Consider the following 27,709-nt stretch of genomic DNA (forward strand, 5'->3'; position numbering starts at 1 on the left):
TTTTTTTTGTTAAAATGCAAAACTCACCTTCTAAATTTCACCACAATTCCTTTAAATTTTTTTAATTTAATTTTATTCATTTCAGTCCTCTAAATTTTAAATTTATTAAATTCAGGCATTTTGGACAAGTTCCATTAATTTTTTTAATATAAAATTATGAAAAATATTTTTACAATCATTAATTAATTTTTTTCATTTAAAAATTATATTTTGTTTAAATTTTTTTTTGAACAGTTAACCGCAACATTTAATAGAAGTTGATTTAGATGGCTAATCTGGAAAGAAGAAAATTTTTAGTTTAGTCAATGAAAAGAAAATTTTTAGTAATACATTTTTTATTTTAATTTTTTTAACTGCACACTCCCTAGTTGCAAAACCTAGTACGGTTTACAGTATACTATTACTAATATTACATTTCTACGGTGTATACAGTGTTAGCTCTTTTAACTCTTCGTACTTTTCATCTCAAGTCTCAACAACAACCACAACAACAACCACCGCCACCAACCCAAAATACCAGTCCTTTTCCTATATAAGACCATTTCAAAACTCCTATCACACACAACCAGGTAGTGCGAATCCCCACAACCAACACACAAATAAACTCTTTCGTCGCAACAATAACTGCGCGTTCCGTGGCCTGCAACTGCAAATATTTCACCATCCGGTGCGTTTTGATTCCTACACTTTTTCTGATTTTTCAGGTATTTAACCAACCGCATTGCGTTTTCATTTTTCTTTCTGTTTGGTTGCCGAGAAAGTGAAGGAAAATTAGCCTTACTTTACGTTTTGGTACCGCTAATTCGGTCTTTTTTTTTCCTTAAGTTCTTAGAGAAAATCAATGGAGGCCAAAGTTGCAAATGGTTTGCTGGTTTCTCCGCGGATCGATTCGGAGAAAATCACAAGGAGAATCGGAACCGGCGGTTCCGTACGGTTTTCTCGGCGATTCAGAGAGCAAGATAGGCTTCAAGTGCTAGTCTCTGCTCAGCTTCAACCTAAAACAAGGAATTCGAATCGGCACAAAACGGTGTCGTTGGAGGTTTCCTGTTCTTACAAGAACTTTCCAGGTATTTCACAGACGATTCTATCTTTCACTTTTAATTATACACACACACACACACACACACACACACACACACACATTTAATGTAAATATGGTTTTTTTTTTTTTTTTGTGTTTTGTGTTTTGTGTTTTGATTTTTGATTTGTAGAGCTAATAGAGTGAGTAATTTTTTTGAAATTGGTTGTTGCTTTAATTAATTAATTTATGGTCATAGAATAGCGATTATTCCGGATCAAACTGTTGATCAATTTGTTTTACTGCGATTGAATTGAGAATTTAGGCAAAACTCAGATCAGCATGTTGAAGAGTGAGGTTTATTGTGTAATCTCGCTGAGCTCCTTGTTTAAACAGGTACGAGTGTAGCTTAAAATGCTTAATGTGTGGCACTTTGTGAACAAGTGTAGAAGGCAGCGGTGATGCATTAGGATAAGGGGATCGAGTTGTAGTTTTTGTGAAACTTCTACATTAGTTTTTGAACAAAGATTTTATCTTTTAGGGTTATTGCTTTCATAATCCACTGTTGGATGGATTGCCGTAATGAAACGGCTGGACTTGTTTGTTTGTGGTTTGGGTTTCTGAAGGTCATTGAGTACACTGGCCTAGGAAATGTTTCCTTTTATTTCACATTCTTTGATCTTAACCATATTAGATGACCCATTAAATCTGGATGTCATAGCTTGAAAGCTATAGAACAACTGCAATCCTTAATGACTTGGAGCACATATTTTAATGATAGTTTAATGCAATGACAGGATATTTTTGAGACCGGTATATTAGTTAGATGATTTTGAGGACATGAGTGTGTTGCTTTTGTACCTTAAAGTATGGAATAGCATTTTGATTCTATCTCTTCTTTGCATGCACTCGTGTAGTGACCTAAGTTCTTTCATTTCTGAGTATTGAAAGTTATTTTTAATTTTACTTTTGTAGCTTCGCTTTTGGAATCTGGAGGTTTTCAAGCTCCTTTCGATGAAGCTCTGATTTTGAAGGTATGACATAATATCTCTTTCGTAGTTTAATTTGGGTCCATGAAGCAAGGTGACATGATGTGTTTTTCTTTTCTTTATTGAAATTGGCATCTATTTACGTTAAATGTTTACATAAATTATGGCCTCAAAGTTAAATCGTTTGAGGTTGGGTTGTTGCTCATCTAAGGACACAGCTTTTGGGTATTTTGCTTACTAGAAGTTAATAAAATTGCAGAATAAGTCACAAGAGATCGGGCCATATTTAAGTGGACGCTGTATATATCTTGTTGGTCAGTTTCTTTGTTTAAATTTAAGCCCTGTTTATTTTGTGAAAGATTTAATTATTCTGGTACTTGAACTATACTGAAATTGTGAATGCAGGCATGATGGGCTCTGGAAAAACAACAGTGGGCAAGGTTTTGTCACAAGTACTTGGTTATTCCTTTTTTGATAGGTTTGTACTCTGACTAATTCCTGGTAGGCCTTTTAGGAAAAACATACATCCTCCGTTTGAATCTTGGAAAGGTTGAGGGGAAGGAGGGAGAATTTGTATTAGGAAGGATGCTATTCTGTAATTTCTCCCCACAATATCTCACTCTTTCCATAGTTAAATAGTGCGGAATCCAATATCAAGTGAATTGATGGACTCTCAGAATCTGTACTTATTGAAAAATATGAATCTTGGTGCACACAATCTGGTCTAATTTTTAGTACATGGATTCTGATTTGAAACTGTGAACATCTAAAATTTCATCACTCCTTGCATTTCCTTGCATTTTCCTACTTCACAGGCACAATGTATTTCCTGCTGAACAATTCTGCATATTAATATTGTTTGTGGAGTCTTTAATATTATTTGTGGATGCTCCAGCGACAAATTGGTGGAGCAGGAGGTTGATGGAACTTCTGTAGCTGAAATATTCAAGCTCTATGGAGAGGGCTTCTTCAGAGATAAGGAGGTTGGTTAGGAAGTACTGATTTTAATACATTTGCTGCAGTTTCTTTGTGACTTTAGAGACTCGTGCACCATGCATGTTTCTATTTTCCCTTTCCCAAAGAATGTGGGTTTCTTTGTAATTGGAATTATATTGTGCACTATGCTTATTTCTATTTCCCCTTTCCCAAAGAATGTGGGTTTCTTTGTAATTGAAATTATATTGTTGCCGTTTCTCTGTCTTCCCTCAGTTCCCCCATATATTTGGATGATTTCACATTTAAGGGAACTTATAAATGTGGAAGTAAAACCACTATATTTTATTCCTTGTATATTCTAGATTACTACGCATTCTTTTCATAGCATTTCTATCCATTTTTCTTAATATTATTTTAATGTGAAGCTAATTTAACATCATTTAGGGCTTTTTGTCAATGTTTTGATTTTACTCTAGGACTTTCTTTACCTTTAACTGACAATGTGGTTCAGAAACTAATGTTCTTTTCACATGGGAAAGGTTAACACTTCACACTGCAAAAAATAAGGAAGCTGTATTCTCTGTATTTGTTGTTAAGATATTTTTGAAAGATACATGTCAACATAGGGTAATTGTAGAAGAGAACCATAAAAGAAGTTCCACAGTCCACATATACTAGGTTTATATGTGTGTGTGTGTGTGTAATATATATAGAAACTAGGTTTAGTAATATTAAATAGCATAAGTGCTTGGACGTTAACTGTATCATGAAATGTGACGTGAGGAATTTGAAAGCAAATAAAAGTTGGTGGTTTGTAAATGTCAAAATTGGTGTTAATATGAGTGGTCATGTTTGACAAAGGATGAAGGACATGTTTGTTAGCCCTCAATAGGTGCTGCTAATTATAAAGTCCCTTTTTCCTTCTTTATTATTTTTATTATTAAAATCAAGGTTTATGATTTTACTTTTTCCTTTTAGACTGAGGTACTGCGAAAGCTATCTTTGATGCATCAACTAGTTGTTTCTACTGGTGGAGGTGCAGTTGTTCGGCCCATCAACTGGTAATAGTTAACATGCAAATGAGAACTAATGTTTTTTTTTTTTTTTGGTATGGTCAAATGTCTGTCACTTGGGTAAATGAGAATGTCTTTTATTTGAATCATCAGGAAATATATGCAGAAAGGGATAAGTGTTTGGTTAGATGTTCCCTTGGAAGATTTGGCTCGTAGAATTGCAGCTGTTGGAACTGGTTCTCGCCCCCTTTTGCATCATGATTCAGGTGATGCATACACAAAGGTAGGCCATTTGTCTTCCATGCTAAAAATTATCAGTAAGATAAGATAAATCTTTAAATTCTCGTTTGTGGGTTATATGGGAGTGATCCAAGTTGAATTTGTAATCGCCGATACCTTTTGACAATTTACTTCCCAGCAGACTCTCACGCGGCTGTCCACTCTTATGGAGGAGAGGAGTGACGCATATGCCAATGCTAATGCGCGGGTTTCCCTGGAAGGTATGTGGCCTTGTCTTCTTGTTTGGTTGTTTTTATGTGTGGCCAAGAAAAAGAAGCAAAAGGAAGAAGAGAAATTGTTGTTTACTTTTGGAGGATTATTTCTTGTTTCTAGTCATTGTGCTTTATTGGGGCTCTAACTCAAATGGCATATCTTCTCTTGTAATAGTAAGGTAGAGGGTGTCATAGTTCCAACATGCACTGGCTGTACATGTAATACTGACGCCAAAAAAAAAAAAATCATAGTTCAGATGCGCCTTTATTTTATGTTGGGGTTAGCCAGGATGCTTATTTAAAAAGTGCTCAAGGCAAGTGTTCTCTTTGCAGAAATTGCAGCTAAACTAGGACATAGAGATGTGTCAAATCTCTCGCCCACTGCCATAGCAATTGAGGTAGCTCTCTCTCTCTCTTCATTGTAGTTAGCCACCCCCCCCCCCCCCCCCCCTTTTTTTAGGCCTGTGGAAAATAGCCAGAGAAATATTTGAGTATTTTTGAAACTTGGTTATGCATATTATGTTCCTATTGCTTAGCTAGTTTGACTTCATATTTTTCCAGGCGCTTGAACAAATTGAGGGCTTTCTAAAGGAAGAAAATGGCGATTTTGGATTGTAGTTCAACAAGCTTCTATACACGTATTAAGCCTATTAGGTACTTCATGATTTTCATTATGTTCGGGCATGCATGCCATGTTTCTAATTTTAGTAATGGAACATGGCATGTGTTGTGTGTTGCTATCTATCTGGCATTCAAAGATATCTGAAATGAATTATTGTAAGGTTTTCATTGTAATGTCAAAGATGCCATAGGTGTACATAGTGGCTGATCTCAGATAAGGAATTCAATGTTAACCTTTTATACGGACGGTTTCTTAAATAATCAATGATGCTTTGTGTTTTAAAATGCCAATTTGGTTTTAAAAAAAGTTATTTTCTTTTAACCTTGAATTTAGCTTCAGCTGTAATAAAATTTGTTCATGTAAAGTGTGATTAACATTAGCTTATTTGGTTTTTGTTGGTTGAAAGTGCGCTAATACATATTTATACTTTAAAAAAGAGAATACATAAAAGTTAAAAAGGAAAAAGTAAATGCCAAACAAACATTTAGAGGGTGTTTGGATTGATGAAAGTTGAGTTATATAACTAGTTTTCATCACCCAAAACTCAAAAAATGTGGACTCCTCCAAAATTCATGTTGTTTAGTTTAGTTTTCATAACTCAATTTTCATCACTCAAAACTTAAAAAAATTGAGTTTGAGTGATGAAATTGAGAACAAGTTTGGTTGTTTTCTGATTATGAAAATTGAGTAAAGTGGCATTTTTGTAATTATTAACAACTGATGGGACCCACTTCTTTGTATGGTCCACGTCAAGTTAGAGCTGCCTTTACACTCCCCTCCCCAATGGCTTTTTCTTAGAGCACTAGTACCGGGAGTTGTAAAAATCCCCCAGTTGCTATTTTAGCAACTAACTAACAAAAAATGAGCAACATTCGAGTGTGGGTGGCTGTATTTTGTACCAACTGTGAACAATTGGTTCTATATTTATAAAAAACAAACTATAGCTTCAAATGTAAACAAATTTTATTTTATTTTATTTTACTAAAAATATCTCCTCTTCTCTCTCTTCAATCACGCCACCAACCTCTCACTCTTTCTTCTTCTTCTTATCTATCTCTATCTCTCTCTCTCTCAGACTATCTTTCTTCTTCCTTTCTCTCATTCTCGTGGTGATGGTGGTGGTATGGACTGCAAATGGGTTTTGTGTGAGGGTTATAGTTGTGGCTGGGGTTGGTGTGGTGGAGGCTTGAAGGTGATAGCGATCGTGGGTCATGGATCGTTGTGGTTGGGTTTCAGCTCCTATACTGTTTGGGTCATGGATCATGGAGGTTTGGTGGTTGTTGGGTTCGGTGTTGGTTGGGTTTTAGCTCCGGTATTGAATTGGTGTGGGTCATTCTGGTGGTGGCTAGGTTTGAATCAATGATAGTTGTTTGGGTGTTGGCTGGCTTGTTGAATCAGTGGTGGCTATGTGTTATTTAATTGATGGTGGTTGTGGGTTGTTGAATCGATTTCAGTGGCTGGAGTTTGTTTGAATCGATGTGGGTAGGCCGTTTCAGTGGTGTTGGGTTGTTTCAGTGGTGCTTGGGCATCAATTTCGATGGCTGGGCTTGCATTTGAATCAATTGATGGGTGTCAATGTTCGACCCAACCCGCGAATACGACACGGGTTTTTTCGGGTTAGGGTTGGGCCTTAATAGATTTGGGTCATAAATGGGTTGACCAAAAAGCAACACAATAAGAAACGTGTTATAAGCGGGTCAACCCGCGTAACCCGCAATAAACACATTTGACACACCAATTTATTTGTGTCAACCCGAAATGACCCACTTAACACAACCCGTTTAACTCGTATAACAAATAAATATTCATCTTATTTTAGATTTATCAAATACCTTTTATATCCAACATATATTTTAAATTTAAAAAGAAAAGTGAGTAATTACAAAATTTTACAAGGGATATAATTGGAAATTGAAACTTTACAAACCTTAGATTTCTAAACCCTACAAACCCTAAATTTCTAAACCTTCATATAAATATATATATATATTTTTAAAAAAAAAGAAATTTTTAGTCGTACTACTCTTCTCATGCCCAATAACCAAACTCAAAGTGTCAACTCTCAAACCGGCTATTTCTCTCTCTCTCTCTCTCTCTCTCTCTCTCTCTCTCTCATGTGTTTATTTTTTCTGCATAATGCTTTTGTACAATAAACTTACTCTTGTGCCTTGTGTTTTTCTTGATTGCATGATATGGCCCACTTGTTTTTGTTGAACTATGTTATTTTATTTTTGTTAAACTATATTATTTTCAATTTGGGTTGAAGTGTATTCACTTCTTTTGGAGTGTAAAGAACTTATTTCTAGAAGAATGTTATATTTTTGTTGAATTATATTATTTTGAATGTGAGTTGAAGACTTGAAGTGTATGCACTCCTTTTGAGATGTAAAAAAAATTATTTCTAGATGGATGTTATATTTAATATTATGCAAGTTGAAAGGGGTTGTGTTACATTCGTGTGAACCCAACACGACTCGTTTACTAAGCATATCAAATGGGTTGGGTTAGGTCAACCCATCTTATTAGCAGGTTGGATTAGGGTTGAAGGATTATGACACGATTATTAAATGGGTCGGGTTAGGGTTGAGTCATTTAGTCGAATACCCCTACCTTGACATGACACGAATCCGACACGCTAACTCGAATTGACACCCCTATGACATTGAGGTGGTGTTGGATAGAGAAAGGGGACGGAGAGGTAGAGAAGAGACATTTATAATATTTTATGTAGTAATATTATTTTATTGTGTTGATTTATATTATTTTATTGTGGTGTATGGAAAAAAAAAAAAACTTAGATGTAGGGTTTATTGTAAAATGGGATGATATAATAGATAAAATAGCTTTTGAGGCTGTAAGATAGCAACTGTTATGCATCCTCTTATACTAGTGCTTATGGTTCAGAGTTTCTTTCTCTTTCTTTCTTTCTCTTCCTTTGCTTTCCTCACCGAAAATCACAAAAAAAAATCCCTCAACATGTTAGCTTTGAAGCTGTCTTCCTCTTGCATATGAAGCTAATCTGCAGACTCTTTGAGAATTGAATTTGACACAATTTTCATCAAAACCACAAACACAAACCCACAATGACACCCACAACAAACACAAACCCACAAAAATTTGAGACAATTTTTTATCAAACTCATAAACACAAACCCACAATCACACCCACAAACACTTGAGACAATTTTTATCAAACCCATAAACACAAACCTACAATCACGCTCACAATAAACACAAACCCACGATCACACTATGACAACATAAATGAAAAAAAGCGAGAGGGAAGAGAGAGACTGATTCGAGCAATGGTCTGTGTGAAGATTTGAGAGACTGTGGTCAACCAATCCAATGGGTTTGGGTGGAGAAGTCTCGCGCGAGCTTGCTCTTCCTTTGATGTTGTTTGTGACTATGGGTAAAAGGAAAAAAATCTGAGATTTAGAGTGCCAAAGTAGTAGCAAGCACACCTAATAGCAAAGAGAGAGAGAGAGAGAGAGAGAGACACACACACACACAGAGTGAGGGGTTGTACCGATCTATGGAAGTCATATATCAGCCGATGAGGAGGAAGATGGAGGGTAATGATCCAGTGGGTTGGTAGTTGACCAGATTAGTGAGGAGGATAGAAAATTGCAGAGAAAGAGGAGAGTGAGACATAGAAAACAAAGAAAAATGGGGGAGAGTGAAAAGAAAATAGCTTATGTTACCGTTTAATACATGTCAGCATGTGGGTCCATTATGTTTAGCAAAATAGACTTCTTTTAATTGAGAACTAAATTTGAGTTTTTGAGCCAAACATTTATGGGATAAAGTTGAGAGAAAAATAGAGATAAAGATATGAGATATAATTTTGAGTGATGAAAACGGAAAATTTAGAATTGAGTTTTGAGTTATCTCAAAACCAAATAGGCCCTTAGTATCTAGTATTTTTTATTTTATTATATGTGTGTGTGTGTGTGTGTGTGTGTGTTAAGCTTCTAGGTGGGAATTAATTGTGGAATATGGAATTATGAGTGGTTGTTTCGAGGGAACTAGTCCTCCTTAAGACAGAGACGAGATAGAGGGAAGAATTAGAGATCAAGAACAATGAAACTTCTGTTATTTTTGTTATGAATTTGATGTACAAGATACAAGTCCTTTAATAGCTAATTCCATAGCTTCTGGCAGTTACTTTCAGTTAGTTATTATAACTAACCAACCTAACTAACTTCTCTTAACCACATCCTATCTGTACCAACTTATCTATACAACAGATCCTAATTAGTTACAATCAATCCAATAGCTTGTTACTAACCCAATTATAACATCTGTACAGAGTCTTGACATACCCCTCCCATTTAAAAGACCTTACCCACAAGGTAAGGAAACTTGAGCTTCAACTGGTGCAATGATTCCTAAGTAGCATCCTTAAGTGTAGTGCCCAACCACTGTACTAGAACTTCCGTAATAGACCTAGACCTCAAACTCTTAGTTCTGGTTTGTAGAACAGCTACAGGTTTTGGAATAATTTGACCTGACTCATCTAAGGGTGGTAAAGTGGGCAATGGAGAGATTTGTTATCCCAACTTCAGCTTCAAAAAAGAGACATGAAAAATTGGATGTATCTTACTGTCAGTAGGTAAATCCAGCTTGTAGGCTACCTCCCCACCCTTTGAAGCACCTGGAAGGGGCCATAAAACCTTGGAGATAACTTCCATTTACCCTAAGAGGCTAAAGACTTCTACTTGTAAGGTTGCAACCTCAAAACACCCAATCTCCTACTTGAAAAGACCTTTTAGTTCTGCATTTATCTACAAAAAGCTTCATTCTCTTCTGAGCAGCCACTAGATTAGCCTTGAGTGTAGCTAATATCTGTTGCCTCTAAGTAAAAAGAGAATCTATTGCTGCCACCCTTGAAATGCCTGAAATATATTCTTGAAGTTTAGGAGGATGATAGCCATATAATGTCTCAAATGGAGTGAGTTTAATGGAAGTGTGAAAATTGGTATTAAACCAATACTCAGCCAATGAAAGCCAATTAGCCCACCTGTGAGGTCTATCTCCAACAAAGGCTCTCAAGTATTGTTCTAGACTCTTGTTCACTATCTTAGTTTAGCCATTAGACTGAGGGTGATAAGTAGTAGACATGGCTAAATCAACTCCTTGCAACTTGAACAACTCAGATTAGAAATTTGAAGTAAAAGTGGCATCCCTGTCATTAACTATAGAGGTTGGAAGAACATGTAGTTTGAAGACATATTGCATATATAGCCCAGCAACCTTAGTAGCTATATAAGGATGACTCAAAGGTATAAAATGGACATATTTGGTCAGTCTATCAACCATAACCAAGATAACTTCAAACCCTTGGGAATTTGGTAACCCTTCAACAAAATCAAGACTCACGTCAGTCCATAGTTTAGTATGAATGGCTAAAGGTTCTAATAAGCCTGCTAGAGCAACAATATCAGCCTTAATTCTTTGACAAACATCACATTCCCTAATGAACTTCTTGAGGTCTGACTTCATGCCCTTCCAATAAAATTCTTGTTTAGCTCTACGAAAGGACTTAAGAAAACCAAAATGACTTGCAACAGGGCTGCTGTGAACATGAGCAAGAACCAAGGGCTTTAAGGAGCATTGAGAACCCAAATAGAATCTGCCCTTGTATAGGAGAAAACCATTATGCAGAGAAAAGCCTTTTGGAGTGGCTACGCCCGAATGCAAAGACTAAATCAAATGCATAATCTCTTCATCTTGATAATAGCCGTCCTTTAGCTTATCCAACCAAGTAGGATCTGAAATGATAACAACAAAAAATAGCTAATTGTACCATGAGTGAGGTCTGCCTTATCTGTAAAAGGCTTCAATTTTGACTCCATCTGTCTTGAAAGAGCATCAGCAACTCTATTCCCAGTCCCCTTCTTATATTCCATAATAAAGACATAACCCAATTGTTTAGTGATTTATTTCTGTTGTGCTAGAGTACCACCCTCTGCTCCAATAAAAATTTTAGGCTTTGATGATCCGTTCGAACAATAAAAGGACTTCCAAGGACATAGGGTATCCATTTCTTCATTGCTGTAGCCAGTGCTAACAACTCATTTTCATAAGTAGAAAAATGAAGACTCTTACCCCTCAAAACCTGGCTATGGAAAGCTATAGGTCTCATGTTTTGCATTGAGACATCCCTAAGTCCAACCCCTGGTGCATCACACTCAATAATAAAGGGCTTGTTAAAATCTAGCAAAGCTAGGACAGAAGGATGAGAGACTGCCTCTTTCAATTGATTGAAGGCAGCTTTAGCTACATCATTCTAGTGAAATGAATCTTTCTTGAGTAACTTAGTTAGAGGTTGAGCAATGGAGTCGTATCCTTCAATGAATTTTTTGTAGTATCCTATCAAACCTAGAAATCCCCTAAAAGCCTGAACATTCTGGGGTCTTGGTGAATGCTGCATAGCAGCTGTCTTATTTGGATCAGCCTTGACACCTTCACCAGAAATGACATTTCCCAGGTACTCCACCTTAGAACAGCTAAAAACAAATTTGGTTTTCTTAGCAAAGAGCTGGTGTTTAAGAAGTTCTTCCAAAACAGCTCTCAAATGAATTAAAGAGATCATGTAAGTTCTTGCTAAAGACTAAAATGTCATAAAAAAAACACAAACAAAGTGTCTCAAGAATGGCTTGAATACATCATTCATTAGGGCTTGAAATGTAGAAGGTGCATTGGTTAAACCAAAGGGCATAACCAAAAACTTATAGTGACCCTCATGAGTACGAAAATGATAGGAGTTTAGGCTATTATACCTATCATTGCCTAGAAGTTAGTTATGCCAGTTGTATAGTTAGTTGATTTAGTGTAATTGAATGTCCAGTGGTAACTGATTTGTATAACAGTCTACTATAAGAGCAGAATGGGTGGGGAGTAATAAAGGTAGGCAAGAAGCATATTCAATTCCCTCTCACCAATTCTCTATATCTCGCTCTCTCTGTCTAATCTTCTCTAGGAGGCCTAGTTCCCTCGAAAGAACTACCAGACCAAAAAGATTGCTATCAATTGGTATCAAAGCCAATTTCTGTTGCCATGACAGAAACCCGATCCTCCTCTATTTTAAACGATAAAGTCCATGTTCTTTCTCTTGCCACAGACCATAATGCACAAGAAATACTAGGACTCAATCAGAAGATAGATGCTATTACAGGCATGGTGCAAACTTTGACTTAGACTGTGCAAGAACTTACAAAGGCTGGTAGTCAGTGGCATTAGAGACAACCTTAGCACCAATTCCAAGATCAGTGAAATTGGAATTTCCAAAGTTTAGAGGTGAAAATCCATCGGGTTGGGTGTATAAGGCTCATTACTTTTTTTTTTCAATTGTACAATACCCCACCTATTCAAAAGATTTTGTTAGCTTCCTATCATATGGAGGAAGAGGCTTTGATTTGGTTTCAAGGAGCAGAAGAAGCTGGCCAATTCACAAGTTGGGAAGCTTTTGTAAGGGCTTTACACATTAGATTTGGAGCCACTGCCTATGATGATCTGATGGAAACTTTGACTAGGCTCATACCAGTTGGTAGTGTGGCTGTGTACAAGGGTTAGTTTAAAGCACTGTCCAATAGAATCAAAGAATTATCTGAGAAGCATAAACTAGGTTGTTTTCTAAGTGGTCTTAAGGATGAAATTAGATTGCTTGTCAGAAAGTTGAACCCCCAGAATTTGAGTGCTGCTTTTGGTCTTGCAAAGATCCAAGAAGAATATTTAAGGGCAAGTAGAAGGAATACAAATCCAAGAACTTGGAATGAGGGAATCAAAACCTCAATTCTTGGTCCTCCACCAGTGATCAAGAATGATCCTAAAGGTTCAAAACTACCAATTCAGAAGATTTCTCTAGCACAAATGGAGGAAAAGAGGAAAAAAGGGCTTGTGCTACTACTGTGAAGATAAATGGAATATAGGTCATAAGTGCAGGACCCCAAGAATCTTTCTTTTGGAAGGTTTACAAGAAGTACCTAAGGAGGTTGATAGAAGTGTGTAGTTGGAGGGGGTGTGTGATGTCTATAATTCTCAACAGGAGTTGCACCAGTTTGATGAAAATAGATGCACTGAAGGGTTTGCAAAAATCAATCTTAATGCACTATTGGGTAGTCCATCACCAGGTACCATGTGTGTTTGGGGCAGAATCAATCATCATGATATGGTAATTTTGATTAATAGTGGGAGCACTCATAATGTTCTGGATAAGGCTCTTTGGAACCTGTTGCAGTTACCAATTTCAACTCAAGACTGTTTTGAATTTAAAGTGGCTAATGGGGATGTCCTAAGAACTAAAGGAGCTTGTTGTGGAGTTCAAATAAGGGAACAAGGGACTCTTTTTCAGATAGAATTAAGTGTTTTGCCTTTGGGGGGTTGTGATGTGGTTCTAAGGACTCAGTGACTATACCCATTAGGCCTTATTTAGTGGAATTTCAAGCATCTTACTATGCAGTTTGTTTACCAAAATAAATCAGTGCTGCTACAAGGCTTGAAATCCTTTACTCCTGTTCTTCAGGATGGTGACCAATTCTTTAAACCCCTAGTCAAGAAAGGGTTGGCATTGCAAATTGTGTCTTGCTCTACTCCACTTCCTGTAGTGCTACAATCTTCAGCCATTACCAACTTGTTACTTGAGATCAAGCAGGTCTTTGACATGCCAAGTGGTCTACCTCCTATAAAGGATCATAAGCATTAGATTGTTTTGAAGGAGGGCACTTCTCCAATCTGTGAAAGACCTTACAGGTACCCCTTTTACCAAAAAACTGAGATAGAAAAAATAGTGCATGAGTTACTTGAAGTTGGTTTCATTAGGGTGAGTCATAGTCCTTTTGCTTCTCCTATTTTACCGGTGAGGAAAGCAGATGGTAGTTAGAGGATGTGAATTGACTATAGGTCCCTTAACAAAGCCATTGTTAAAGACAAGTACCCCATTCCTGTTGTAGATGAATTACTAGATGAGTTATGTGGTGCATCCATGTTTTCTAAATTGGATCTCAGATCAAGATACCATCAAATTAGAATAAGGGACTATGACATTGACAAGACTGCTTTTAGGACTCATGAGGGGCATTATGAGTTTCTTGTTATGCCGTTTGGCCTAACCAATGCTCCCTCTACTTTTCAATCATTAATGAATCATATTTTTAAGCCCTACTTGAGAAAGTTTGTGTTGGTTTTCTTTGATGACATTCTAGTGTTTAGCAGGAATTTGGGGGATCATATTACTCACTTAAGGACTATCTTATCAGTCTTACTTTCCAATCAATTGTATGCTAAGCAAAGTAAATGTGTCTTTGGCTGTGGAGAGGTTGAATATTTGGGGCATTTGATTTTGGGTCAAGGGGTTAGAACAGATCCCAAGAAAACTGAAGCTATGCAACAGTGGCCTGTGCCTACGATAGTGAAAGCTTTAAGGGGCTCTTGGGCTTGACTGGTTATTATAGGAAGTTTATTCAGAACTATGGCACTATTGCTGCTCCCTTGACTGCCCTACTCAATAAGGATGCTTTTACTTGGATTGCCCAAGCTGACTCAACCTTTATCTCTCTTAAACAAGCTGTGTCTAACCCTCCTGTCCTTGCCCTTCTTGACTTTTCTAAAACATTTGTGGTGGAGTGTGATGCTTCTAGGAGTGGCATTGGGGTTGTGTTGATGCAAGACCAATGACCATTGGATTTTCATAGTCAAGCTCTCAAGGGCAGAATTTTACACTTGTCCACTTATGAAAAAGAGTTCCTTACCTTGGTTACTGCAGTGAAAAGGTGGAGACCTTACCTTGTGGGCAAGCCATTTATCATCAAAACAGATCAGCAAAGCTTGAAATTTTTGTTAAAGCAGAGGATAGGAACACTTGTTCAACAGAAGTGGATCACAAAGCTTTTGGGGTACTCTTTTTCGATGGAATATAAGAAAGGCCAAGAGAACAAGGCAGCTGATGCTCTTTCTAGGAGAGTGTCTGACCTTCCCTCCTCTTTATCATTCATAAAGCATGCTCATTCTTATACATCTTCATCTTCATCTTTGTCTTTGGCTGCGCCTCAGGATGATGCTCATTTTTACTTAATTTCATTTCCCTGTCCCATTTGGCTAGATATTTTGAAAGATAACTATCAGACTGATTATGAGTTTCAACATTTACTCTCTGCTTTGGCCAGTGATGCTCTTCTTGCTCATTTCTCTCTTCAGAATGGCCTTCTACTTTACAGAAATAAGGTGTTCCTCAGTTCTGCTTCTCCACTGAAACCTTTGGTTCTTCAACATGCTCATAATAGTCCTCTTGGGGGTCATTCTGGTTATGTGAAAACTATGCCACAAATTCAGCATGATTTCTTCTAGTTTGGCATGAAACATGACATCAAGCATCATATAAAAACTTGTGGAACATGCCAATGTATAAAAGTGGACACTTCTAAACCTGTTGGTTTATTGCTACCACTCCCTATTCTAGACAAACCTTGGCTTGACATTAGTATGGATTTTATCACTGGCCTTCCTAAATCTAAAGGTTTTGAAGTAATTTTTGTGGTGGTTGATAGGCTCATTTAATTTGTGCATTGCATGCCCTGTCACACCCTTTTACTGCTTCCAAGGTGGCTTTGGTGTTCATGAAAGGGGTGTTTAAATTGCATGGTTTACCTAGGACCATTGTCAGTGATAGGGATGTTACCTTCACTTCTGCCTTTTGGAGGGAGTTGTTTAAACTTCAAGGGACTGAGCTAGCCACGTCTTTTGCATATCACCCTTAGTCTAATGGCCAAACTGAGGTTGTGAATAGAAGTTTGGAGCAGTATTTGAGAGCCTTTGTGGGGGACAGGCCTCATACTTAGGCTGCTTGGTTGTATCTAGCTGAGTATTGGTTTAATACCAATTACCATACCTCTACTAGAATGACACCATTTGAGGCCCTTTATGGTTTCCCACCTCCTAGAGTCCTAGACTATGTTCCCGGTACCACTCAGGTGGCAGTAGTGGATGCTTTGCTTCATGACAGAACTGTTCTCCTCAATCTTCTTAAGCAGAACTTAATTGTAGCTCAGGCTAGGATGAAGGCTCAAGCTGATCAGCACAGGCCAGACAAGTCTTTTCAAGTGGATGATTGGGTCTACTTGAGGCTCCAACCTTATAGGCAATTGTCCCTCAAAGCTAAAAGGTTTAACAAGCTATCTCCCAAGTATTTTGGTCCCTTCCAAATCCTACAGAGGGTAGGCCAAGTTGCTTATAAATTAGCTTTGCCTGTTGGTTGTCCTCTTCACCCAGTTTCTCATGTCTCTTGCTTTAAGCCTAAGTTGGGGGCTCACATTACTCCTCTTCCCACCATTCCTCCTGTTGATTCAGATGGCTTTCTCAATCCAGAACCTACTGCAATTTTGTAGCAAAGGTCAAAGCAACTTAAGAGTAGAACCATTATTGAGGTTTTGGTCCAATGGCAAGGGCAGTCACAAGAAGATGCTACTTGGGAATCTCTTTATAAGCTTCAACTTCAATTTCCTTACCTTGTGGGCAAGGTTCTATGATAGGAAAGGGAAGAGTATACCTGTGGAGTAGCTATAGCTAAAATGGGTGTATTGGTGGTGTAGCTGTATTTCCTGGTGTATTGTTAGGTGCATCGTTGGGTTGACTTGACTTTGAAGGCTACGGGGAGCTACTCTGCCAAGATATTGTGGTGATGTGTGTTGCAACACTAGTGCATTATTATGTCCAATGTGTGCTGCAGCACTAGTGCATTGTTGTGTCCAACAGTTGTGTTGATTTTCTTTTGGCTTTGTCCAGTGGTTGTATTGTACCTAGAGTTGTCTTGTTGCTTTACCTTGTGGACAAGGTCTTAAAAAGGGGGATGGAATGATAAGAGTTTTGGCTATTATACCTATCATTGCCTGGAGGTTAGTTATGCCAGTTGTATAGTTAGTTGGTCTAGTGTAACTGAATGTCCAGTGGTAACTGATTTGTATAACAAATTGTATAACATTCTACTATAAGAGCAGAATGGGTGGGAAGTAATAAAGGTAAGCAAGAAGCATATGCAATTCCCTCTCACCAATTCTCTATATCTCTCTCTCTATCTAATCTTCTCTAGGAGGCCTAGTTCCCTCGAAAAAACTAATAGACCAAAAAGATTGCTATTAGAAAAGCTGTCTTATGCATATCATTATCTTTCATTCTAATCTGGTGATAACTAGACCTTAGATCTAGTTTAGAAAAGATGCTAGCCCCATGGAGTTCATCAAGCAATTCATCCACAATAGGGATAGGGAACTTATTTTTCATAGTAGCCTTATTGAGAGACCTATAGTCTATGCACATTCGCCAACTACCATCTGCCTTTCTAACTAACAAAACAAGTGATGAAAAAGGACTTTGGCTAGGACTAATTAAGCCTACTTCTAATAGTTCCTTCACAATTTTTTCAATCTCAAATTTCTAATAATAAGGGTACCTATATGGTCTTTCACAAACTGGTTGAGCTCCTTCCTTGAGTGTAATGCAATGTTCATGACCTCGGATGGGGTGTTAGACCCACTGGAACTTCAAAAACAGCACCAAACTCATTGAGTAAATCTTGCAAAGCTGTTGAAGCTGACATGTAGCTGTTGCTGCCCTTGAATCAGGTATGGAGATTTGCAAGATTAAATCCTTTTTAACAGGGTTTTTAAACATCTCCTCACTTCCCAAAATGGAAGACCCAAATGGTAATAACCCTTGTAGCAGCACCAATTTCTGCAAGTACCAAAACTTCATAGTCATCAATTTGAAATCTCATGAGATTCCCCCAAAGTGCTCAACCATTGAGTCCCCAACACCACATCATAGCTTCCAAAGGAAAGAACATTCAAGTCAACAAAAAATTGATGACCTTGAATCCATAAGGACACACTAGGACAAACACCCTTAGTTTTAATCATAGCTCTATTATCCACCTTCACTTCCATTATTTGAGAAGTATCTATTTGTAATTTCAGAGTCAACACCACAGAAAGATCAAGAAAGTTATGTGTACTCCCTGAATCAATGAGGGAAACTAACCCCAATTACCTAATCTTGCTTCTAACCCTCATTGTATTTGGTGAAGGACTACCCACTAAAGCATATAGGGTAATTTCAGCTTCTAAGGCATTATTTCCTAATTCTTGCCCCACTTGAACCTCCACTTCATTGTCATCCAATTCTAACAACTTGACCTGAGATGATGGCTCATCAGTAAGAGGAAAGCCTTCTAACAAAAACACCTTTGCTCCACCTTTGCATTGATGAGCAACCTGGTACTTCTCATCACAATTAATACAGAGCCTTGTTTCCTTCTTTCATCGATCTTAGTAGGTGTCAACCTCCTTAGTGGCAACCTCATTTTTTACTCTCCTTTCAAATATAGCTTAGGAGGTGCTCCAAGAATGGAAGGTTTGACAACTCCTTGAAAGGATTTAGGTCCTTTTTTGGAGCTGAGTAAGTATTCCTCCTAAATTTTAGCCAAGCCAAAAGCTGCATTCAAGGATTGAGGGGCAAACATCCTTATTGCTAATCTCACTTCATTCATGAGCCCACTCAAGAAACAACAAAGTTTGTGAGACTCAAAGAGACCTTTAATTTTGTTTGAGAAAGCTTCAAATTGACCTTTGTAAGCAAACACACTAGCTGTCTACCTCAATCTTGTTAATGGTCATCATAAGTAATGCTTCCATACCTCATTTGCAATGCTTGAATGAAACTTGACCAATCCCCAAACAGACCTGCTTCTTCTCCATCTTGAAACCATATCAAAGCTTCTCCTTCCATGTGGAATGCAGCCATTAAAAGCTTTTCAGGAATAAGGGTTTTGTAGTACCTGAAGTACTGATTTGCTTTATACACCCAAGCTGCAAGTTCCTCTCCTCGAAACTTAGGAAATTCCAACTTGATAGATTTTGGACATGTCAATGCCAAAGTATTGTTTAAGGGATGGATTTCATTAGATCATGGTGTTTGCACTGAGGATTTCTCTAAATCAAAATTAGAAAATTCTGCAGAATCACACCAAGTTGCTATTGAACTTCTTCGAAATGCTGGCTATGTAATTCCTTCATTTGATGGATCTCATGTTGAATTTCTTGAATATCATGGGTATGGTAATTTGAGGTTTTCTTGATAATTGAAGCAATGGTGTCATTGATAAGTGTCGTTGATCTGGTTTTAGTCATTGGTGCCCACGATGAACTGCTCTGATACCAAATGTTAAGCTTCTAGGTGGAAATTAGTGAGGAATAGGGAATTATGAGTGGTTGCTTCGAGGGAACCAGTCCTCCTTAAGATAAAGAAGAGATAGAGAGAAGAATTAGAGAATGAAGAACAATGAAACTTCCATTATTTCTGTTATGAATTTGATGTACAAGATACAAGTCCTTTAATAGCTAATTCTATAGCTTCTAGTAGTTACTTTTAGTTAGTTATTATAACTAACCAACCTAACTAACTTCCCTTAACCACATCCTAACTATACTAGCTTATTTATACAACAGATCCTAATCAGTTACAATCAATCCAATAGCTTGTTACTAACCCAATTACAACTTCTATACAGAATCTTGACAATATATATATATATATATATATATATATATATATATATATATATATATATATATATGAGAAGTGAACAATTGCCCAAAGGGCATTTGCCAATGGACAATTTTTAGAAATTTTTTATGGAAAAGAAAAATAACAAAATTTTTTGATAGCTTTTTATATTTACCATTAAATTATATTAAAACTTTACTAAAATAGTTAATTAACAAAAACTCTAAGGGCATCCATGAATCGAATTTTTTAGGGCATCCATTAATTGAATTTTTTCTTCTTCAAAATTCAAAATTCTACCTCCACATGGGTACTAAATTGGTTATGTGCCAGCCTTCAATTCTTCAAACCCTCTAAACTTTAATATATGGCATACGCATTCTACGCATATCTTAGTGGAATGATTTTCTTGGACTATAGGATGACCTATATAGAAGGTAATAAATTTGGGAGCTTAATCAAGTTTTTTTCATTTTACTAAATAAATAAGGGTATTCATATCTCTTTTAGTACCTAAATATTCCCTTAGATATATGTACTTTTCATTTTACACACATAGTTATTACATAGAGGGTGGTCCTAGTGGGTTCTAGTAAACTCAACTGATAAAATCCTTGATAGTTGAATAAGAAATCTGGGATTTAATTTCCGCCTATACCATAAACTAATTAATGTCTTGGTTTGATGATAAAGAACTATCATTAGGAGTAAATGCTATAAGTTGAAACTTTCTCTCTCTCTAAAAAAAAAAAAGGATGGTCCCAAGATGGGATTGAAGGTTTCGGCCTACGACCTTATGAAACTTTAGGAACTACTTAGTCAATACTTTGAGGTTAAAAAGCTTAATTGAGTTTTGAAAGCCAATGGGAAATTGCCCTTCAATTTTCTAAAAACTTCCAACTGTTTTTTAGTAAACCTTTATTGTATTGCAAAAAGGTCTATACATAAATTCAAATCTAAACATGTTTCGTTGTTCCAAAACAGTAGTGTGCCAATTTGATTGTTTGTGAAGGCCTCGCATATAAAAATGAAAAATCAAATGACAGCAAATTGCAAGGCAAGTGTTCGTGTGCAATTGCACTTTTTAGCGAACAAAGAGATGGTAATAAGACCATTGCGTGCCATATTATACGAGGAGTACATTCTTCATGGTTCATAATACCCACACTTAATAGAAAATAAAAATAATTGTATCCCATCTCAAAACACCATAGTTTTTAAGTTTGACCAGGATTGTCGGTAATAGCTGCTACATTTCTCGTTTGCTTAACAGATATTTTACAAAAAAAAAAAACAGATATTTTACAAAGCGGACCGGGTAATAATCGATGCGAGAGTTAATGAGGTTGAACCAGTGCAATAATTATCTCGGGTAATATTCTTGCTCTCATTGTGTGTAGACCTCACAATCGTGTATAACCCCACACTATGAATAGGTATGAGAAGATGCTTTCCGGTACCAACAGCTGTTTGGAAGACACCTTCAGAGCTGAACAATTTGCAAAAACATGGCCCCAGGTGAATGAAGTGCTAATTGAATCACGTTGCTTTGGAGATCAGATATCAGAGTGCAGAGTGCAGAGTCAGGCTTGCCTGTTGCCCATGGACCTACCTCATGTGCACAAAGTAGCCATTTGCTGCAAGATACCAACTTTTATGAATAAACCAATTACTAAGGACATCAAACAGGTGCCCCAACAATTACAGATCAACTTGGACATGGTTTAAAATTTTAAGTTCTCAAGAGAGAGAAATGTTAAAGAAAGTGTAAATATTAAAAAAAAAAAAGTTATAGGAAAATTAGAAAGAAAAAGGAGAATGACATAGATATTGTGGCCGAATTAAGATTTTTTATTTTTTATATTATTTTTCTTTTTTCCCTTTCGTCCTCTATGCGTTTCTTTTTTTCTTTTCTTTTTTTCTCTTGGTTTTTTCTCCACCATACACGTATCCCACGCCTTTCCTCTATCTACCTTCTTTTTCTTTTCTAGTTCATTCCGCACCATTTCTTCACTTCAGCTCTCTGTCTCTCTTTTTCTCTAGCTATCTCTTTTTTTTTTCTTTTTTTTCTTTTTCCATTTTTACTTGATTCTAGAACACTCTGTCCCTCTATCTTACACAAACAAATTCTCTTTCATATACACATGGATCACTGGCAGAGAGTGGAGATTGGCATTCTACAAGTTTGTTTGTTTGTTGTTGTTGTTGTTGTTGTTGTTTGTTTGTTTGTTTTTTTTTTTTTTTTTTGTACTGGTTTGATTAGTTTTATTTTATTATTCAGATTTCATTAGGCTTATGAGAAAGATTGTTTTTGTGTTTCAAATCTTTCGATTGGGTTTTGTGATTTTGTTTTGATTGTGGTATATTACTGTTGAGATAGAGAGTGAAGAACGAAAAAAAAGGAATGAGAGAGAAAGATTTTTTTTTATTCAGCTGTTGAGATTGTAGCTGTGAGAGGAAAGAGAAAGAATTTATTTATTTATTTATTGAGATGTATGAATTTTTTAAGCATAAAAATTATTTGGAGTTGTTACAGTGCTTCTCTGTATCTAGAGAAGCACTGTAGTAACTTCAAAAAAAAATTTGGAAAAGTTTAGTTTTTGGAGAAGCTGTTGGAGTGTGAACAGTAGGTGAACAGTAGCATATATTCTCCAAAAAAATAGAGATAGAGCAGCTGTTGGAGATGCTCTAAGGACATCAAACAAGTGCCCCAACTATTATAGATCAACTTGGACATGGTTTAAAATATTAAGTTTTCAAAGAAGGAGAAATGTTAAAGAAAATGTAAATATTAAAAAAAAGTTAAACCTGAAAAAAAATTATAGGAAAATTAGAAAGAAAAATGATAATGACATGGATGTTGTGGCTCAACTAGAGCACAACAACAATAAATGATACGCTTTTACTTTTATATATAATATATAGATATGTCTGTAGACACAAAATTTCCCAATTGTAGAAAATCAAACCATTGAAAAGAAATATGGTTTGCAAATATAAATTTCTATTGATGAATAATGAGTACAATCTCTATTTCAATTCTTTTACAAAAGAATACCCTCTGATTCTATCTTCGTTGAACTTGACTCAAACAATAAGGAATCTTCTTGCCTTTAGTTGGAAGATGGATTGAATGGTCTTCACAACAAATCTCTAGTTTTGAGTTTATTAGAGATTTATTGTTCTTCAAGTTTTCGAATGTGAAGGCTCTTAGGTTGAAGTTCTTCAGGGCTTTAGGGGTTTGATTTGTTGAGCTTCAAAGATTTGGGTTTGTTGAAGTTTATGAAGACTTTTTAGCTTACTTCCAATAGAATTTCAAAGAACTCGAACAAGAGATCTTCTTGACTTTGGTTGAAAGATGGATTGAACGGTCTTTACAATGAATTTCTAGCCTTAAGCTTGCATTAAGCTTGTTATGCAAACCTTTTGAATGTTCTTTCTTCAAAGATTCTTGAGACAAAATTTCTCTAGAACTTGGGCCTCTTGAAAACTTCCTGCTCAAAATGAGAGGGGATGTCTTCTATTTATAGTGATTTTAGAAGATAAGCTCCACTTTGAGTTGATGTGTTTGAAAGTATGTAGTAGACTTTTGATTAACTCAAATTCTTCTTAGAGATACTCATCTCTATTTATCTATATCATATTTTGATAAAGATAATAACCAACAAAGATAAATCATTATCTATATTTAATTTATTTTAATAAAGATAATTATCTATCAATTTTGAATAAACAATTTATCTTTATTTTATTTATTTATTTTAATAAAGATAATTACCTATAAATTTTGAATAGGAAATTTATCTTTATCTTGTGGGCCAAATGACACGTAGCAAATTTTGATATGCCAATGTGATGTTAATTTGGATGACACATGTCATCATCTAATTTAATTAATTTAATGACATTAATTCAAAATTTGCCACTAAATTTTGATGTGGCATTTTATGATTGGCTTAAAACTTTTGCCTCTTACAATGTCATTTAATCCAATATATACTCATTTAATCTAATTTATTTATAATATGTGACTCTACACATGTTCGCACAATATATACTCATTTAATCCAATACATTTGGGGTATTGCTAATTTGTTTATAATATTTCATAACTCATCATAATGAATATATAAAAACTTCTCCCTAGAAGAAAGAGACAACAAAGTAAGAAAGAATGTAGAGAAATAGTAAAAAACGAGTGAGGTTTATTGTGTAATCTCGCTGAGCTCCTTGTTTAAACAGGTATGAGTGTAGCTTAAAACGCTTATTGTGTGGCACTTTGTGAACAAGTGTAGAAGGCAGCCGTGATGCATTAGGATAAAGGAATCGAGTTGTAGTTTTTGTGAAACTTTTACACTAGATTTTGAACAAAGATTTTATCTTTTAGGGTTATTGCTTTCATAATTCACTATTGGATGGATTACCGTTTGATTTTTCATCCGGTTGGACTTGTTTGTTTGTGGTTTGGGTTTCTGAAGGTCATTGAGAATACTGGCCTAGGAAATGTTTCCTTTTAGTTCACATTCTTTGATCTTAACCATATTAGATGACCCATTAAATCTGGATGTCATAGCTTGAAAGTTATAGAACAATTGCAATCCTTAATGAATTGGAGCACATATTTTTATGATAGTCTAATGCAATGACAGGATATTTTTGAGACGGATATATTAGTTAGATGATTTTGAGGACATGAGTGTGCTGCTTTTGTACCTTAAAGTATGGAATAGCATTTTGATTCTATCTCTTCTTCGCATGCACTCGTGTAGTGACCTAAGTTCTTTCATTTCTGAGTATTGAAATTTATTTTTAATTTTACTTCTATAGCTGCGCTTTTGGAATCTGGAGGTTTTCAAGCTCCTTTCGATGAAGCTCTGATTTTGAAGGTATGACATAATATCCCTTTCGTAGTTTAATATGGGTCCATGAAGCAAGGTGACATGATATGTTTTTCTTTTCTTTATTGAAATTGGCATCTATTTACTTTAAATGTTTACATAAATTGTGGCCTCATAGTTAAAACGTTTGAGGTTGGGTTGTTGCTCATCTAAGGACACAGCTTTTGTGTATTTTGCTTACTAGAAGTTAATAAAATTGAGAATAAGTCACAAGAGATCGGGCCATATTTAAGTGGACGCTGTATATATCTTGTTGGTCAGTTTCTTTGTTTAAATTTAAGCCCATTTTATTTCGTGAAAGATTTAATTATTCTGGTACTCGAACTATACTGAAATTGTGAATGCAGGCATGATGGGCTCTGGAAAAACAACAGTGGGCAAGGTTTTGTCACAAGTACTTGGTTATTCCTTTTTTGATAGGTTTGTACTCTGACTAATTCCTTGTAGGCCTTTTAGGAAAAACATACATCCTCCGTTTGAATCTTGGAAAGGTTGGGGGGAAGGAGGGAGAATTTGCATTAGGAAGGATGCTATTCTGTAATTTCTCCCCACAATATCTCACTCTTTGCATAGTTAAATGGTGCGGAATCCAATATCAAGTGATTTGATGGACTCTCAGAATCTGTACTTATTGAAAAATGAATCTTGGTGCACACAATCTGGTCTAATTTTTTGTACATGGATTCTGATTTGAAACTGTGAACATCTGAAATTTCAATTTTCATCACTCCATGCATTTCCAGCTGTCCCATGCATTTTCCTACTTCACAGGCACAATGTATTTCCTGCTGAACAATTCTGCATATTAATATTGTTTCTCGAGTCTTTAATATTATTTGTGGATGCTCCAGTGACACATTGGAGGAGCAGGATGCTGATGGAACTTCTGTAGCTGAAATATTCAAGCTCTATGGAGAGGGCTTCTTCAGAGATAAGGGGGTTGGTTAGGAAGTACTGATTTTAATACATTTGCTGCAGTTTCTTTGTGACTTTAGAGACTCGTGCACCATGCATGTTTCTATTTCCCCTTTCCCAAAGAATGTGGCTTTCTTTGTAATTGGAATTATATTGTTGCCGTTTCTCTGTCTTCCCTCAGTTCCCCCATATTTTTGGATGATTTCACATTTAAGGGAACTTATAAATGTGAAAGTAAAACCACTATATTTTATTCCTTGTATATTCTAGATTATTACGCATTCTTTTCATAGCATTTCTATCCATTCTTCTTAATATTATTTTAATGTGAAGCTAATTTAACATCAGTTTGGGGTTTTTGTCAATGTTTTGATCTTACTCTAGGACTTTCTTTACCTTTAACTGAAAATGTGCTTCAGAAACTAATGTTCTTTTCACATGGGAAAGGTTAACACTTAACACTGCAAAAAATAAGGAAGCTGTATTCTCTGTATTTGTTGTTAAGATATTTTTGAAAGATACATGTCAACATATGGTAAGTTGGTAATTGTAGAAAGAGAACCATAAAAGAAGTTCCACAGTCCACATATACTAGGTTTATGTGTGTGTGTGTAATATATATATATATATATATATAGAAACTAGGTTTTGTAATATTAAATAGCATAAGTGCTTGGACATTAACTGTATCATGACATGTGACGTGAGGAATTTGAAAGCAAATAAAAGTTGGTGGTTTGTAAATGTCAAAATTGGTGTTAATATGAGCGGTCATGTTTGACAAAGGATGAAGGACATGTTTGTTAGCCCCCAATAGGTGCCGCTAATTATAAAGTCCCTTTTTCCTTCTTTATTATTTTTATTATTAAAATCATGGTTTATGATTTTACTTTGAATTTCATTAATATGTGCCCTAAGGGCACACTATAGTATACCATTTTTAGAAAAAGTTTTATCGGAAATTGAAAATTTTTTACAGTTTTTTCAATTTCCTATAAAATGTTTCTAAAAATAGATGATTTAATGTGTGCCCGTAGAATACATGTCATCCCAACCCTTTTACGTTTTTATTTTAGATTGAGGTACTGCAAAAGCTATCTTTGATGCATCAACTAGTTGTTTCTACTGGTGGAGGTGCAGTTGTTCGGCCCATCAACTGGTAATAGTTAACATGCAAATGAGAACTAATGTTTTTTTTTTTTGTGGTGGTATGGTCAAATGTCTGTGTCACTTGGGTAAATGAGAATGTCTTTTATTTGAATCATCAGTAAATATATGCAGAAAGGGATAAGTGTTTGGTTAGATGTTCCCTTGGAAGATTTGGCTCGTAGAATTGCAGCTGTTGGAACTGGTTCTCACCCCCTTTTGCATCATGATTCAGGTGATGCATACACAAAGGTAGGCATTATTGGAGGATTATTTCTTGTTTCTAGTCATTGTGCTTTATTGGGGCTCTAACTCGAATGGCACATCTTCTCTTGTAATAGTAAGGTAGAGGGTGTCATAGTTTCAACATCCACTGGCTGTACATGCAATACTGACTCCCAAAAAAAAAATCATAGTTCAGATGCTCCTTTATTTTATGTTGGAGTTAGCCAGGATGCTTATTTAAAAAGTGCTCTAGGCAAGTGTTCTTATTTGCAGATATTGCAGCTAAACTAGGACATAGAGATGTGTCAAATCTCACGCCCACTGCCATAGCAATTGAGGTAGCTCTCTCTCTCTCTCTCTCTCTCTCTCTTCATTGTAGTTAGCCACCCCCCCCCCCCCCCCTTTTTTAAGCCTGTGGAAAATAGCCAGAGAAATATTTGAGTATTTTTGAAACTTGGTTATGCATATTATGTTCTTATTGCTTAGCTAGTTTGACTTCATATTTTGCCAGGCGCTTGAACAAATTGAGGGCTTTCTAAAGGAAGAAAATGGCGATTTTGGATTGTAGTTCAACAAGCTTCTATACACGTATTAGCCTATTAGGTACTTTATGATTTTCATTATGTTCGGGCATGCATGCCATGTTTCTAATTTTAGTAATGGAACATGGCGTGTGTTGTGTGTCGCTATCCATCTGGCATTCAAAGATATCTGAAATGAATTATTGTAAGGTTTTCATTGTAATGTTAAAGATGCCATAGGTGTACATAGTGGCTGCTCTCAGGTAAGGAATTCAATGTTAACCTTTTATATGGACGGTTTCTTAAATAATCAATGATGCTTTGCGTTTTAAAATGCCAATTTGGTTTTTAAAAAAGTTATTTTCTTTTAACCTTGAAT

General features: G+C 36.0%; 3 protein-coding genes across 4 annotated transcripts; all 3 read left to right on the forward strand.

Annotated features, from left to right (window-relative positions):
• Positions 1–474: 474 nt before the first annotated feature.
• On the forward strand, positions 475–5,359 carry LOC142624192 (shikimate kinase, chloroplastic-like). Of its 2 annotated transcripts, none has more exons than XM_075797728.1 (11): positions 475–704; positions 826–1,067; positions 1,994–2,052; positions 2,267–2,321; positions 2,413–2,485; positions 2,903–2,990; positions 3,922–4,004; positions 4,110–4,239; positions 4,378–4,456; positions 4,781–4,845; positions 5,009–5,359. In XM_075797728.1, the coding sequence occupies exons 2-11, from the start codon at positions 842–844 to the stop codon at positions 5,063–5,065; spliced, it is 915 nt and encodes a 304-aa protein (XP_075653843.1). In that variant the 5' UTR covers positions 475–704; positions 826–841; the 3' UTR covers positions 5,066–5,359. The 2 variants fall into 2 exon arrangements, with proteins under 2 accessions (XP_075653843.1, XP_075653844.1); XM_075797729.1 differs by having other exon boundaries at positions 527–667.
• Positions 5,360–15,967: 10,608 nt separating this feature from the next.
• Positions 15,968–16,453, forward strand: LOC142625231 (uncharacterized). The gene has a single exon (XM_075798920.1). It carries the CDS (start codon positions 15,968–15,970, stop codon positions 16,451–16,453), a length of 486 nt encoding a protein of 161 aa, XP_075655035.1.
• A 4,600-nt stretch (positions 16,454–21,053) lies between these two features.
• LOC142625232 (shikimate kinase 2, chloroplastic-like) lies at positions 21,054–27,621 on the forward strand. The gene is made up of 11 exons (XM_075798921.1): positions 21,054–21,347; positions 21,721–21,808; positions 24,453–24,511; positions 24,725–24,779; positions 24,871–24,943; positions 25,375–25,462; positions 26,515–26,597; positions 26,707–26,889; positions 26,926–26,929; positions 27,034–27,147; positions 27,321–27,621. The coding sequence occupies exons 1-11, from the start codon at positions 21,054–21,056 to the stop codon at positions 27,375–27,377; spliced, it is 1,098 nt and encodes a 365-aa protein (XP_075655036.1). The 3' UTR covers positions 27,378–27,621.
• Positions 27,622–27,709: the final 88 nt, after the last annotated feature.

This window comes from Castanea sativa, chromosome 2, assembly GCF_040712315.1.
Source record: "Castanea sativa cultivar Marrone di Chiusa Pesio chromosome 2, ASM4071231v1".
Taxonomy (NCBI): domain Eukaryota; kingdom Viridiplantae; phylum Streptophyta; class Magnoliopsida; order Fagales; family Fagaceae; genus Castanea; species Castanea sativa.